We start from the raw sequence: 13,842 nt of genomic DNA on the forward strand, positions 1-13,842 counted from the left end.
ATTGATCTGCACCGTCGACTTACCCCACGCTGTCAACGCACCGAGGGGAGTCATTTAGTCACGTGAACGCGCGTCAGCGTCTTGCACCTTCCTCGCGTCATCTTGGACAAATCTCCAAAGCCAGGACACAAGGCTTCACTCCACTCTGTGCAATACGATAAGGATCCCTATCGACGCCCATGTCGTGCTGCAGGTCAAGGCGCAAGGCTCATGGCCGGTGGCCCGAATCATGGAGGCTTTTTTGAGAGGCACCAAGCGCAAGAAGAGCCCTGAAGCGGCTGGGGCCAGCTCAGATGTCGAAGCGGAAGAGCCCACCGAAGTGAAGATTGCCATCTTGGCATCGCTCTACCCGGCCCTCGAACAAGAAGTCTTGCTCGACGTTCTCATAGCACATCAAGGATCTGTCGACGAGGCGTCGGCGGCGCTCAGAGCACCCCCAACTCCTCGCAAGAGCAGCGGCACAATTGGATACCAGCGGTCCTTGAGGCAGTTTGCCAGTTCCACAGCGCCCGGTGCTCCGGTCCATAAAAAGTCAAAGTCGAAGAAAGGAGTGACGCTGCATCTGTATGACCCGGAGAATGTGGCGGAGCACACGCCCTGCACCATCATCCATAACTTCCTGCCACCTGAGCTTGCGAATGAGCTGCTGCGGGAACTCCTACAGGAAGCTGAAACGTTTGAGAAGAGCACGTTCAAGCTCTTTGACAATGTGGTCTCCAGTCCGCACACGTCGAGCTTCTTTGTGGAAAGCTATGACGAGATCCAGCGACAGAAGACAGACTATCACTACAACGGGGCGCGGCTGACGGTAAGCGTCATATACGGCGACTATATCCCAAGTACTGACGACCGAGGCAGGACGTCCGCAGGATCACGCCTCAGCTTGTCGCGGTGAAGCCTCTAGTACAGGCAGCCGTTAACCGGGAGATCACCAACCGCATCGCGACCCGTTATCCTGGAGGTCGGAAGCTCCAGTTTCAATCTCCAGAGACCTGGGTCCCCAATTCTGCCTTTGTCAACTGCTACAACGGGCCACAGGAAAGCGTGGGGTGGCACTGTGATCAACTCACATACCTCGGCCCAAGAGCTGTCATAGGGTCCGTGTCGCTCGGCGTCGCCCGCGAATTCCGTGTACGACGAGTGTTGCCAAAGGACGATGGCGACAAAGGACCAGACAACGGAGACGCCGAGGGCCAGGTCTCCATCCACCTGCCACACAACTCTTTGCTCGTGATGCACGCAGAAATGCAGGAGGAGTGGAAGCACAGCGTCTCTCCCGCGTTGTCGATTGATCCTCACCCCGTCTCGGGCAACAAGAGGATCAACATCACCTACAGGGATTATCGCGCCAACATGCACCCCCGATTCACACCCCGATGCACGTGCGACGTACCCTGCGTTCTCCGGGTTGTCCAGCGCAAGAAGGAGAACTTTGGGAAATATTTCTGGATGTGTCACGCGAGTAACATTCCGGAGAAGAAGGGGTGCGCGTTCTTCCAGTGGGCGGAATTCGACGACGACGGGAACCCCATATTCAAAACTGCGCATCCAAAGTCAGACAATAAAAGATAGACTAAGTGGTCTCATGATCAATACTGAATTCGTGCTGAAGCTGTGAAATAATGTGTGCCATCTCGAATCCGCGTGCTCACGTGGCCTTGGCGGGAATATGTTCATTATCAAATCCCCGGACCAGTGGAGTCGGTCAGCTTCAACGATGACACCTCCACCAACAAAGCTCGAACGAAACTGCACATAACTCACACATCGTTATACCGACATAGGCGTATGAGTACGTGTTCTGACACTGTGTTGCGACTCTCTCATTCAGCATAACATGTCTGAACAGCTCACCTTCGCCACGCCAGGCAAGGATGCCATTGAGCCATACTTGCCGTCCACCACAGGTGGTCCGACGCCAGCAGATCAAAAGCCCTTTGTGACTTTGACGTTTGCGACCTCACTCGATTCGTCACTATCACTGGCGCCTGGCGTGCGCACGCGCCTCTCGGGTCCCGAGTCCAAGGCCATGACACATTACCTGCGATCACGCCACGACGCCATCCTAGTCGGCGTCTCCACGCTGCTAGCCGACGACCCTGGCCTCAACTGCCGCATCGAGGGCGCGACGTCGCAGCCCCGGCCCATCGTCGTTGATCCGCATCTGCGCTGGACACCCTCGGACTCGGACAAGGTCCTCCAGCTGAGTCGAGCTGCGCAGGGGCTCGCGCCGTTTGTGCTCACGGGTGTCGCGCCGGCTGATGTACCTCGAGAAAGCGCGGCAGTACTCGAGGCGCACGGCGGTCGGTTTATCCATGTCGATCCAGTACCGTCAGTCTCATCTGACGGTCGGATGCGCTTCAGCTGGCCATCAATCTTGGAGGTCTTGCGCGCGAACGGGCTCACGAGCGTCATGGTGGAGGGTGGAGGTCGCATCATCAACACGTTGCTTCACCCAGATGCCCAGGACTTGATTGACTCGGTCATTGTCACCATCGCACCCACGTGGCTCGGCCAAGGCGGCGTGGTCGTGTCACCGGAACGAGTCCAAGACGAGGAAGGCATACCCGTACCAGCCGGCCGGCTATCACGCGTCAAGTGGCACTCGTTTGGTGAGGACGTTGTACTCTGTGGCACTTTTAACCGTTGAAACGTCTCTGAGCCATTGGTGCAGTGGAATCTTGGTGTGATCGCTGCACTGATTGAAGGCTTTCCTAGGCTATTCTAGGTCCAGGATGTCTGGCAGTGGCAGCATCTTCCTCATGCCCAACATATAGGGACTCCTGTTTCGGCTTCAAGCCCTACGCCGAGTGCTCATCTACGTCACGAGGGAAGCACTTCTGTACAAACCCATGGTATTGCTGTTCGCAAGTCACGACGAGGGGAATTGTCCGGATTGACCGCGGATACTGTGCGCGCATGGAATTGTCAACTCTACGTTGCTGCCCATGCAAAGTGGTCACTGTTGTGGAACCAGAGCTAGGGCAGCGCTGGTATGCTCGGCAATGTACCGGCACTGTGTTGACACTGTATTTGATGCGTCTTTCACACCAGAGAGCACAGTGCCACCATGCTCGGGCAAAAGGCCGTCGTCCCCGAGTCGCATCACGATATGTAATGTCTTGGTGGAGCATCCACGAGACCCGCTTGAGGCCGAGTGACGGACCACAGCTTTGCAACTCCATCTCACAGCGTCGACGTAATTAATTATCAGTGCACCACGACTCGCTCATCTTCACAGCCACCGAGGAAACTATCAGATACTCTCCAGCCAGGCAACTCGACACTTGTACGGGCTCACCTCGATCTGCCTTTCTCACTCAGATCTCTCATTCTCACATAGTAGATTGCCCAGGCATACAGTATAAGACAGTTCACGTCCTCCCGCAACCGACACCATGGCCCTCCCACGCATCACAGTCCTCGGCTCCCTCAACATCGACGTAGTATCCTACGTCCCTCACCATCCCCTCCCCGGTGAGACTCTCACGGCCAACCACTTCAACACCTCGCCCGGCGGCAAAGGCGCCAACCAGGCCGTCGCCTGCGCCAAGCTCTCCCGCACGTCCACGCTCGCCAACCCGTCTGCCCACGTCTCCATGATCGGCGCCGTCGGCCGCGACGCCTTTGGCCCCATCCTCACAGACTCTCTCACCTCCTATGGCGTCGATGTGGCGGGCGTCGCCCAGCTGGAGGGCGCCAAGACGGGCGTGGCCGTCATCGTCGTCGACGAGCCCACCGGCCAGAACCGCATCATGTTCTCCCCCGAGGCCAACTACTCCCTCCAGCCGGAACAGTTTGCGAGCCTCCCCGAGCCACGACCGGATCTCCTCATCATGCAGCTGGAGATCCCCCTCCCGACGGTCCTGCAAGCCCTGGACGCCGCAAAGAAAGCCGGCGTCCCCGTTCTTCTTAACCCTGCGCCCGCTGTCGAGCTCCCTGCCTCCGCCTACGATGGTCTGGCCCATCTCCTCGTCAACGAGACCGAGGCCGCCCTTCTCTCGGGTGTCTCCGAGTCTGAGCTGGAGTCGGATGCAGGCCTGGAGGCCGCAGGCAACCTGTTCATCCAAAGGGGTGTTCAGAATGTGATCATCACCCTGGGCGGGCGGGGCGTCTACTATGTGACCAAGGCTGGTCAGCGCGCCCTGGTTCCCGCGCTCAAGACGACCGTCGTGGACACAACGGCGGCAGGTGACACCTTTGCTGGGTCGTACGCCTTGGCTGTGGTGCAGGAAGGCTTCGACATTGAGACGGCCGTCAGGAATGCCAATATTGCAGCAGCCAAGACAGTTGCCAAGAGAGGCGCCCAAGTGTCTATTCCTTGGAAGGATGAGCTAGAGTAGTCACAGGAACATACTGATAGTCAAAAAGCGCAAGCCAAGTTAAACACTTCAAGTTATCTTCTGTTATCATGTCTCGGATGGTACCTGCTCCCAGGCTAAAACCAGCTGGCCCAACTCCACCGCCCTGCATCTGCTTTCTTTGACCTGACGCTTGTTTTGCAGGGTGATCTAGTGGTCACCCGACCTATCAATCCGAAATCTGCAAGTGTGGGCAGGAACAAGCCTTGGTCTGCCACGGATCCAGCTTCTGACTGTCCCGATCGCCGCGGACTCTCTCCGTGGCTCGCTCGAGGTACCACGCTCCTTGTACCCCGCGAACGATGGGAGCTGAACGTAGCATCTCCTCGCAAGCTTGTCTGTCTGTGTGGGATAGCGGGAGGCGCGTGGCGCATCTGAACAGGGCTAGCCGATCGCTGTTGTGACTGTATGTTGTAGGACAAAGCTCCAGCTTGCCCATGCCCAGCCGGCGCGGATCTCCCCGCCGAAACCTGTTGCATCACATCCCTTGCCTTGTTTGGACCCCAGTGCTTCTTAACCAAAGGAGAGAGAAGATCGGGCGCAGGCGCTGGACGAGGTGACCATGGAGACAAGGCATCGTACCGTCTAAGTTTGGCCGTGGCGACGGTCTCCATTCTGCTGCTCATGGCCGATATGCCGCCCACAGACTCTGTTTGGTCGAATGCTGGAAACGCAGAGTGCGCAAACGATACCCTGATCTTTGCGTAGGCAAGCTGCAAGGCTCCTAACTTCATTTCGAGATCCTCGATAAGTTCATTAGACTTCTGGCGTATGTGCTGGCCATGACTAGCCGGCGGAAGCTCGTGAGCAATTGCAATGTGAGCCAACAACAGCACGCTGGATCCTGCATAAATGGTGCTGCAGATAATTAGACACTTCCACGCAATTTCATTCTTCACATACGTGGGAAAGCTCTGCTCCGTAATGACTTGTAATATCGATGTGTCTTGCACTGGTAGAACGTCTACAGTGAGGTCATACAAACAGCCATGATCGAAGAAGCGGTCTGCAACATGTCAGTCACTCCCTCCGAAATGGCCTCTTTGAGGGTATGTACCCAGTTCATGATCAATAAAGCAGCCGGTCAGAACACCGCCGGTGTTGTCCTTGTTGGTGCTGCTCGTGCTGTTGGACGAGGATCGCCCCGACACTCTGGCCAATTTACCAAGTACCTCCACACAAATCCATAGCTGTTTTTGGTCATAATCAAGCGACGCGCACTCTGTAGTGACTTCGACTTGTGGACACAGAACACAAGACTCTCTACGGGTATAACCGCTGAGCGAAGATCCTTGACGATGCGGCTGTTGCCAAGCAGGTACCGAATTTCGTGTAGTCTCATGGTTTTGTGGCGATCGGACCCAGGGAAAGGGAATCTCGCCTCTGCTTTGGCGATATGACGCAAGGGTAGACGCGGCACAGGTTTGTGCTGTTGATCTTCCACCGACGCAAGGCTCGCTCGCGCGTGTCTTCCTCACTCTCAGACTCTGCGCCCCGGCTATACCATGCCTACGCGACAGTGGCCCCTAACTGCCCCATGAAACGCTTGGCGCACCGGGCTCAAGATCCATGTCGGCGTTGGAGAATACGTCTTCGTCCTTCAAGACCTCCGCAGGCCGAGCTTTGCCACTTCTCCTTTTCACGATGGCCAGGTCCGGTTCGTCTGTCGCATCCGCTTTGGCATTTCCCTCCATGTTCGAGTTGCTTGTTGTGCAGGTATGCTTTGCAGAGGTGGCACTGCTATTCCGTTTGACGATGTGTAAGGGTCGAGGTTCGTCGGGTTGCCATCGCTGCTGAAAGTCCACGCGAGGTGATTCGTTCGTGGTGGACGCCATACCGCCGAATAGCTGAGTGGCGTATCTGGCTCTGGAATATGGACGTGAGGTATTGGGTGCCGGCGGCCTCGTGCTATTGGAGAGTCACAGCTCGTGAGGCTTCCCCACGAATCTCGACGAGTCAAGGGCCTATCCCTTGGTTCTAGACTCTCCTGACGCTGTGGTGTGATCACTGGCAATGCAGTACTCCTTTCAGCGCGCATGGAACACTTGTATACGGGTAGAACTTGTGGTGCCGCGAGAGCTGCCGTGAGTATGAAGACGCAAGCGACAATAGTGACTGCAGAAATGACTATGCAAGGATTTTTTCTCGTCTCTGGTTGACAGAGACAGCAAGAAGGTAACTCTGGGCAGTCCACGCTGGGACAAAGGTTGTGTAGAAATTCAAACATTGGGAGTGCTTAGTATCAGAAAGGGGCAAGACTCCGTGTTTCTCAGTGATCCTCCAGCCATTTGTATCAGGAGAGAAACCAGGGAGACCAGTCTCGAGCCCGGCAAGTAAGGCGGATTATGAAGGAAGGATGAGTGCAACAGACCTAGAATTCCGAGGCAAGTGAAACCCCGGAAAGGAAGTGGAAAGAGCAGTTCGGCCAGGTGGAAGGAACTTCAAACAGCCCATGCACCCGAGGCAATTTAGTACCCTACTAGTAGACAGCTGTTGACTGTATCGTGGTATGGTAGAGTGTCTTAGGTTGAGGCCCCAAGAGTGCGGCGAATATTCTCTTTCACAGAATCTACTTCGCTCTCCTCCAGAGGCAAGAATTTGATCTGAATGATCAGCAGTGATTCACAGAAGAATGAGGCCCTACTCACGAGCTCATCGGGGAGTGCTGTAGCCCCTCCGTACAACACGGACTCAGAGAGACTGGCTTGGACGCCTTTCCTAACGCGATCTTCCCAGACCCCCTCCCAGTTCCACTCCCCGGGCTTGCGTACCGTACTCTGCGATCTTGCCTTTGGGTCTTGATCAGAAGCGGACGCTGGGATGTCTTCCTCGATGGTGCTACTAGCAGCGGCATCCGCTCCATCCTGGTCTTGCACGGGCTCGTCACGGATCTTACCCAGTTTCCGACGATGGGTACGCCACGCGTGCCATGCACCAGGATTGCCAGCTGCCTCCAACGGCACAGCGTCTAGCAACTCCTCGTCATCAAACGTACCACGGATGTACTTCAAGATGTCATAAGCTGACACATGGCTGGTACTCGTCTTCGTGTAGCTGGCGGCCGCTGCCTTCCCTGCTGACTCGGGCGTGATCATTGTGGCGTGCCCAACCGGCTTTGGCGTTGCCAGCATCTGCTTCTCATGGATCTTCTGATCTTCCGTCGGCCCGTTACGATTGCCACGTCCAAACCAGTGCGGGAAGCCGTGGCGCAAGCTGAATCCCCCTGGTGGTAACCTCTCATCATCAGTAGCGCTTGCTGTACCACCTTCGTGTACATCAGTCGAGTACATGTATGTCGTCAGGGGCGTAATAAGGGGATGGAATATGTCGGATGAGAACGTGACGACGGGCGGCAAGTTTGGATATGAGCTGGGGAATGAGATGTGGAACCGCAGGACAGCAGGTGCGTAAGGGCCTTGGGATCTCCGTCAGTGCTGTATCCGCAAGCTACTCGTGGATTGGACAATGCCTGTACCGTCGCGCACAAAGAGCACGGCCGACCATAGAGTAGGATCGCCTGGTGTGAGGCTGACATACACCCCTTCGGGGCAGGCTTGCTTCAGGCCCGCACTTCATACCATACCGTTAGTGAAGCTATTCCCTAATTTGATATGGATGATCTTACAACTCTGATAGAAGATGCTGCCGACGCACCGACGGCAGGCTTCCCATGGAAAGAGGCACCATCTTATCCAGGCGATCGACGCTCACCCCGTTATGTTGGATCAAAGTCAACAATAAGACACAGGTGAGCTCCGGCTAGATACCTTAGAGTGATCTGCGAGCTAACCTGAACTCGGCGGTCAGGGCAAGGCGGTGTGTGGTTCTGCCGAGCAATGATGGCGCCAAGACATCGCGGGGCATTTGGCGGGGTTCCTCGAAGGTCGACGGTGTTCAAGAAGCGGCATCGAAAGAAGCATTTGGCTATTAGATGTTCCTTGTGACTATCTTCAAGGGATGAAGGACGCGATCGATATATAGGGCCTTTTCTTTATATCCTGGCTACGCAATTCCAGTCTCACCATGCGTTTCTATATCATACCCCTCGTTGAATCGTCATGGTCATGTCAAACTTGAGCCAACCCGATCATTTTCCAAGGCGCTTCTCGATCTTGTCCCTCTCCGCCTGCTTGATTTCGTCTATATCTGACCGTTTGGCATTGTACGCTGCAGTGACTTGGTTGAAGGGGTTGTCGGGGTGCTTGTCGAATTCCTTCCTGATGCGTGTCTTGCGCTGGTCAAGGCGCAGACCCGTTCCGCTGCCGTCCGCCTTCATCTCTGCCAGCCTGCGCTCCTCGTACTTGGCGTACGCGGCGGGGTATCGTCGTTCGGGATGCTTGTCGACCTTGCCATCGTCGTTCGCTGCGGTGAGGGACAGCGCATCCAGGGCGTTGTCGATGCCCGTGGCGTTCAGCGCCGAAGCCGTGCCGTTGCCATTGTCGTCGAGCTGTCCGAGATCAAGACCGCGCGACTTCTTAACGGGCGCCTTGGTCTTCTTCGGTTCGTTTCGTCCGGGGGTGTTGGCCTCCTCTTCCTTGAGCAGCGCCTCCTTCTCGGCCTTTTTGCGGGCAGCCTCTTCCTTCTTAGCCGCTTCCGCTTCCCTGTAGCGATGCGTCAGCAAAGATGATGATCCGCTGGCCCGTGCAGTGTCTCTCACTTTTTCCCGGCGCCCTTGGCACCCTTGGACCATTCGGCTGACTCGGCGGCTTCAGCCTTTGCGTTCTCGGCGGCAGCTTTCTGTGCCGCTGCCTCTGCCTTCTTTGCGTTGCCGGCCACCTTCTTGCTGTTTTCGCCCTTTTTGCCGGCCATCGCTGCGGCTGCAGTGGCGGTGAGGAGTTTCGTGTGAGATGGAGTAGATCGTCGGACGTTCAGGGCGTGTGCTTCTTGTTCAAGGTTGCATGTAGGACATGTACGAGCTGCTCAAAACGGAGCTGTAGGCTTTGTGGCGTGCGGCAACGATTGGAGTCGAACCCACGTCGTCAGGTAAGATTGTTGTGGCTGACCAGTAGCAAGCCACAACCAATTACCTTCAGCCACACCCATACATGTACCAGGTAATCTTCATGAACTACGAAGTTACAAACCCGACACAGACTGATGCTGAACCCAGAGCCGATCAATGCCGTTCAAAAATTCGCAGGCCCTTGCCAGTGACAAGCTAAAATCTCACGTTGCGCATGGTGCATTGCAGAGGCTTGCATGCGGCCCAGCCCTATCCTTTGAGACATCATTCATCAAGTTATCAAAATCGAGTCCAGACTCCAGCCGCCCCCTGCTGCGCGCTTGAATTTACGCTCGAGGACGAGGACAGCAACGAAACCCTCACGCGCTAAGCAAGACAGGTGCGTCCAGTCTCTATCAACCGCGGTCCCTGGTCGTCACAGCGGAGCCAACCAATGCACCAAATGCCGTCGCCAACATCATGATCACCCCTGGGACATGGGGTTGCAGCGCGGTACTGTCGGCACTGGGCAGAGTCGAACCCCGCGAGCCCGCGACTTGCTCGACTAATCTTGCCATTAATGAACAGCTCATTGCTCAAGGGCCTCTGAACCTACTGGCAAGGGTTGGTCACTTCGCTTACGGCCACTCAGGTAAGTCCGAGGTAATGAGGGTTGCCTCAGCCTCAACTGATGCTGGTTGCAGCCATCCCTGCCTCTCCAACCAAAGTGTCACAGGGGCCAGACCAGCAATCATTACATGGCGGCGAGGCATGGACTTTGTGTGACGCAAACAAATGGCCAAGACAGGTTCATCGGCTCTCCCGTTGCACATGATGCCACTGTGCCACACCGGGGAAGCTGGCTCCAGGGGTGGTATGCATGGCGTTCGCAGTGTCTTCCAGACCTCAAGGCTGTCTTGTTGAGGCAAACAGGACGTCCTCCAATTCCCAGGCAGTCCAGGTGCAGTAGCTCCAGTCTGTACACTTGTCGGCCACAAGATGTCACCGCCAGTCTTAGCATGAAGATCGAGCGCCCGGTACTGCTCGTCGATGATCAATCATAGCTGCCTACGAGCGGCAGATGTTCGCAGAACAGTGCCCCATGCCATCATTTTATCTTCGCAGGCTTAGCGCGATCGGTATCTGGCGTCGCCAAGTGGGAGCCTTGGGCGGTGCATTCGAGTCTAGTAACTAGTTGCTCTTGCTGCATTGCCCTCCACCAACGAGAACGTGAGGCATGGTCACAGGCGGCAAGTGGACGGGCGCACGCTCGGTGAGATCTGACGAAGCACGCACGCGCTTCATGCCCCGGCCGTTCCCCTAGTTCAGGGCCCAGGCATATCGTCCCACTAGAGGTCAATACTCCGTTCCTCTCGACCCTTGGGGCCGCACGTATCATATCTCGCCTTTCACATTGCTGTGCCTCCCCGGTCCGCTTGAGATATGTCGAGTCTCTGGGTTGCAGAAATTCAGTGCGGCTCCGAGGAAGAACTGCAAGTACCCGTGATGAGCGAGGCGGGTGACCACCTCGCCAGCCGAACAAGGGTGCGGACTCTGTGCCGCAATGCGGCGGCGATGGTGATTTGCTGTGGCTTGCCAATCCCTGTTGACCGAGAACTCAAGATAGCAACGCAGCTTCATAAATCTTGACCGCGTTCGCATCATCCGTCCAGACCAATGCACGCGGGCGATCGTCTCCTAGCCAGGCCCTGCGTCGACAGGCGTCGCGCGCCGCAGGCTGCCGCCTTGATAGTTGATTCCAAATTGTTGCGTACATCACCACCATGTCAACGACATAGACGGATACGCTCCCCCCTCATCCTTGATGCGCATCGCTGACTCTCGTCAATGTCTGTATCTGGGCCGACGTTGCGATTTGCGAATGCCGCCACTAGTTGTCTCGGAGGGTTCGATATAGGCTTCGCCATAAGCCGCCGAGTCCAAGGCAGTCATGCCCTGTGACAATCTGCGTTTCCAGTGACCGTAGCCACGCTCGCATTCCACGAGTGCTGGGAACAGTAATAATAAGAACCAGGCTTGCCAAGAACAATATGCGGCAAACCGAGGCGCTAGACGGCGTGCTGTCGCCAAGGCGTAGAAGAAGAAGCCTGCATGTGCATCGAATTGAGAGCGCAACTGCTGAACTGGGCTCCTAGTCGGGTTGAACGTCCTGATTGGTATCACATTGCATCGACAATGTTCTGCGTGATGCCAAATGACCCAGGCGCATCGGACCAGCACACCAACCGGCGCCAAGGAGAAGTCTCGTGTGAGGAACCGGCGATGTGCATGCCAGCTTTCACACGCAACAATGCCTCGAGTTGAGCGGGCGATCTTCCAAGTTGGATGTCACAGATCTACTCGCAGTTCTCTCGCTCAAAGTGGGTGGGCGAAGCTCCGGCCCAGACGTGCAGAACACAGTTTCGAAAGCCGGTCAATTGAGCTGCTCCAAAGTCACCTACCAGGCCCAAGTACCTTGGTTTGTACCTACCTTAGGGTACAACTTGGATCTTACATGCCCAGTCATATTATAACTTGGTGAGTATAGTACCATAGTAAACCGTAGTTGTTGGGTTCGAGCGATTGGGATGGTCTGTCTCGCGCTACGGATTTGTTCCGTGGAAATCGCCAGTACGTATTAATAAACCGCAATGCAGCGTGATGTGGATAATGAACTCTCAGGCCATCTTTTTCTTTTCTTTTTTGTCTTTTTGTCGAGTTACTACGGAGAATTTTTAGAAGTTCTGGTAACTTCAAGTTGGTAAGGTACTAGACTAGCTCGGCGTTCTTTCCCCGGTGGAGCCAGAACTGCACTACGCGCCTCCTTCTCTGACATGATTGGAGCGGATTGTCTGTGAGATTCCCCGAACCGCCAAAGGTGCAGCAGGCAGGCGCCGTCCGTCGCCTTCCGCCTCTCACACACTCACAACTGGAGTCACGAGCGCGCACGCACGCACAAACCACCCGATCACCACCCTTGACCTTAACAAAAACCATGACGAACAAGACCCAACGAGAAACGCAACCACTGGTGCCCAGAATTCCGGCGAAATGTCGTGCAGGTGCCCAGGCCCAACCGGATGACTTGGAGGGTCTCCCCGTGAACGATTTTAGCTAATAAAGTTAAATCCCTTGCCAAAGGTGCAGCTCGACCGTCGATCTCGAAACGTCCCGCCTGGCCACTTGTTGGGCTGACAGAGCGGCAGAAGCCTAATACACCAGAAGGAGCTCGGCCAGGGTATCAAGCAAGAAAAACACAGTCAGTGTCAGCATCACTTAAGACGGTGATCTACAAACTGGCTCGTCGCTAGGGGATCATCCCACGACCAAACAAGCGCGCCAATGATCCGGGTACGTCTCTGGCTTATCATACCCTCCCTCCCCTGCAAACCAGCATGAAAGATCAAACAAAGCGGAAGTCAAAATTCAATGTGTCGTACCGTGTAACGCCGACTTGGACTCTTTCTACAGCTTGGCAGGCCATGGTTGGAACATGTTCTCACGTCCCTTGAACTCTGAATAGGGTAATCCGACACCTGTACTGTTTGGAGGAGGACGGACCCGACAGCTTGGTTCCCCCTGGGGCCGGCCGGCACTGTCCATTATGACCGATGCGGCCACGTTGGGCCTGGTTTGACAGCTGCACCGAACCAGCCTCTTGGAAGCCACTCGGCTGGGGCAGCCACCGGCCAGGTACCGACCATGTACTGCTAATTAAGTACGCAGTCGTACTGCGGGCCTCGTGGACTGTGGATGTTCTGCCCCTGGCACATTTCCTTTTCTGCCCAAGCGGAGAGCCGGGAGAACCGTCTGCCCTCCTAGCCCCTCCACTCGGCAGCGAAACATGCCTGCCCTCCAGCCAGTCGGCTTTTCCCCCTGGCCTCAAGCTAGGGTCCAGAGGGGTGATGGTGGGCGGGGCGACTCGGGCTCCAATTTACCAAATTAATTGCTTCTCGCCCTCGGGCCTCACGTCCTTCGCCTAATCAAAGGAAAGTCTGGCCAGCGGGCGCAAAGAGCAAATGCTCGAGCTATGGTTCAAGGAGCCGCGTCACCGGTTGCGGTCAAATCAGCGAGTTCAGCTTGCAGCTTGGGCAAGAAATTGCGTCCACCACGACATTGATTGTCGGAACCGTTCAAGCGTTCAAAGGCTGGGCTGGCGAGCCAATGTCACGTTCCCTGCCAGCAAATAATAAAAGGACTGTACTTGCTATTAATCACATTGCAGCTCTTCCTTATTATTGCCCCGGGCTGTCCGGCCACATCCCCGGCAAACCCGTCACCCAGGTGCGACTCGCGAGCCCGCGACTCGTGTTTTACGATGAAACCCTCGTTTCCTGCCAAGTCCAGACTCAGCCAAAAGGGGCCCAGTCTCACAGTTCACTCTTCCAGATCCCCAACCGCCTTGTGCAATGACGACATCACCTGAAAAGGCAATTTTGGGCGACTCGAGTGGCGTCGTCGAAGCTCGAAATGGCCCGTCCGGACTTGCTCCGCGTCGTTGCCAAATTGCAAATTGCCAATCACGCTAGACAATGTGAC

The 13,842-nt window shown here is 55.9% G+C and overlaps 6 protein-coding genes across 6 annotated transcripts; 3 read left to right on the plus strand and 3 right to left on the minus strand.

Moving 5' to 3' along the window:
• The first annotated feature begins 58 nt into the window (after positions 1-58).
• On the plus strand, positions 59-1,772 carry F5Z01DRAFT_34271 (GRF zinc finger domain-containing protein). Its single transcript, XM_046259212.1, has 2 exons — positions 59-808; positions 859-1,772. The coding sequence occupies exons 1-2, from the start codon at positions 230-232 to the stop codon at positions 1,570-1,572; spliced, it is 1,293 nt and encodes a 430-aa protein (XP_046123204.1). The 5' UTR covers positions 59-229; the 3' UTR covers positions 1,573-1,772.
• On the plus strand, positions 1,655-2,799 carry F5Z01DRAFT_34027 (dihydrofolate reductase-like domain-containing protein). Its single transcript, XM_046259203.1, has one exon. The coding sequence runs from the start codon at positions 1,838-1,840 to the stop codon at positions 2,648-2,650; it is 813 nt and encodes a 270-aa protein (XP_046123205.1). The 5' UTR covers positions 1,655-1,837; the 3' UTR covers positions 2,651-2,799.
• A 467-nt stretch (positions 2,800-3,266) lies between these two features.
• F5Z01DRAFT_642756 (ribokinase) lies at positions 3,267-4,399 on the plus strand. Its single transcript, XM_046262667.1, has 2 exons — positions 3,267-3,289; positions 3,344-4,399. The coding sequence occupies exon 2, from the start codon at positions 3,399-3,401 to the stop codon at positions 4,341-4,343; it is 945 nt and encodes a 314-aa protein (XP_046123206.1). The 5' UTR covers positions 3,267-3,289; positions 3,344-3,398; the 3' UTR covers positions 4,344-4,399.
• Positions 4,400-6,196, minus strand: F5Z01DRAFT_746602 (uncharacterized protein; the record flags this gene model as incomplete). The annotated part of the gene is made up of 4 exons (XM_046266956.1): positions 4,400-5,219; positions 5,265-5,367; positions 5,419-5,859; positions 5,917-6,196. The coding sequence occupies 4 exons, from the start codon at positions 6,194-6,196 to the stop codon at positions 4,439-4,441; spliced, it is 1,605 nt and encodes a 534-aa protein (XP_046123207.1). The 3' UTR covers positions 4,400-4,438.
• A 539-nt stretch (positions 6,197-6,735) lies between these two features.
• Positions 6,736-8,248, minus strand: F5Z01DRAFT_34121 (ubiquitin-conjugating enzyme/RWD-like protein). The gene is made up of 4 exons (XM_046259209.1): positions 7,987-8,248; positions 7,837-7,931; positions 7,010-7,776; positions 6,736-6,964 (listed from the first exon to the last, which is right to left on the minus strand). The coding sequence occupies exons 1-4, from the start codon at positions 8,046-8,048 to the stop codon at positions 6,884-6,886; spliced, it is 1,005 nt and encodes a 334-aa protein (XP_046123208.1). The 5' UTR covers positions 8,049-8,248; the 3' UTR covers positions 6,736-6,883.
• On the minus strand, positions 8,148-9,608 carry F5Z01DRAFT_34081 (uncharacterized protein). Its single transcript, XM_046259207.1, has 2 exons — positions 9,019-9,608; positions 8,148-8,962 (listed from the first exon to the last, which is right to left on the minus strand). Exons 1-2 carry the CDS (start codon positions 9,168-9,170, stop codon positions 8,449-8,451), a joined length of 666 nt encoding a protein of 221 aa, XP_046123209.1. The 5' UTR covers positions 9,171-9,608; the 3' UTR covers positions 8,148-8,448.
• Positions 9,609-13,842: the final 4,234 nt, after the last annotated feature.

This window comes from Emericellopsis atlantica (assembly GCF_019669845.1).
Source record: "Emericellopsis atlantica unplaced genomic scaffold F5Z01scaffold_1, whole genome shotgun sequence".
NCBI classification, from domain to species: domain Eukaryota; kingdom Fungi; phylum Ascomycota; class Sordariomycetes; order Hypocreales; family Bionectriaceae; genus Emericellopsis; species Emericellopsis atlantica.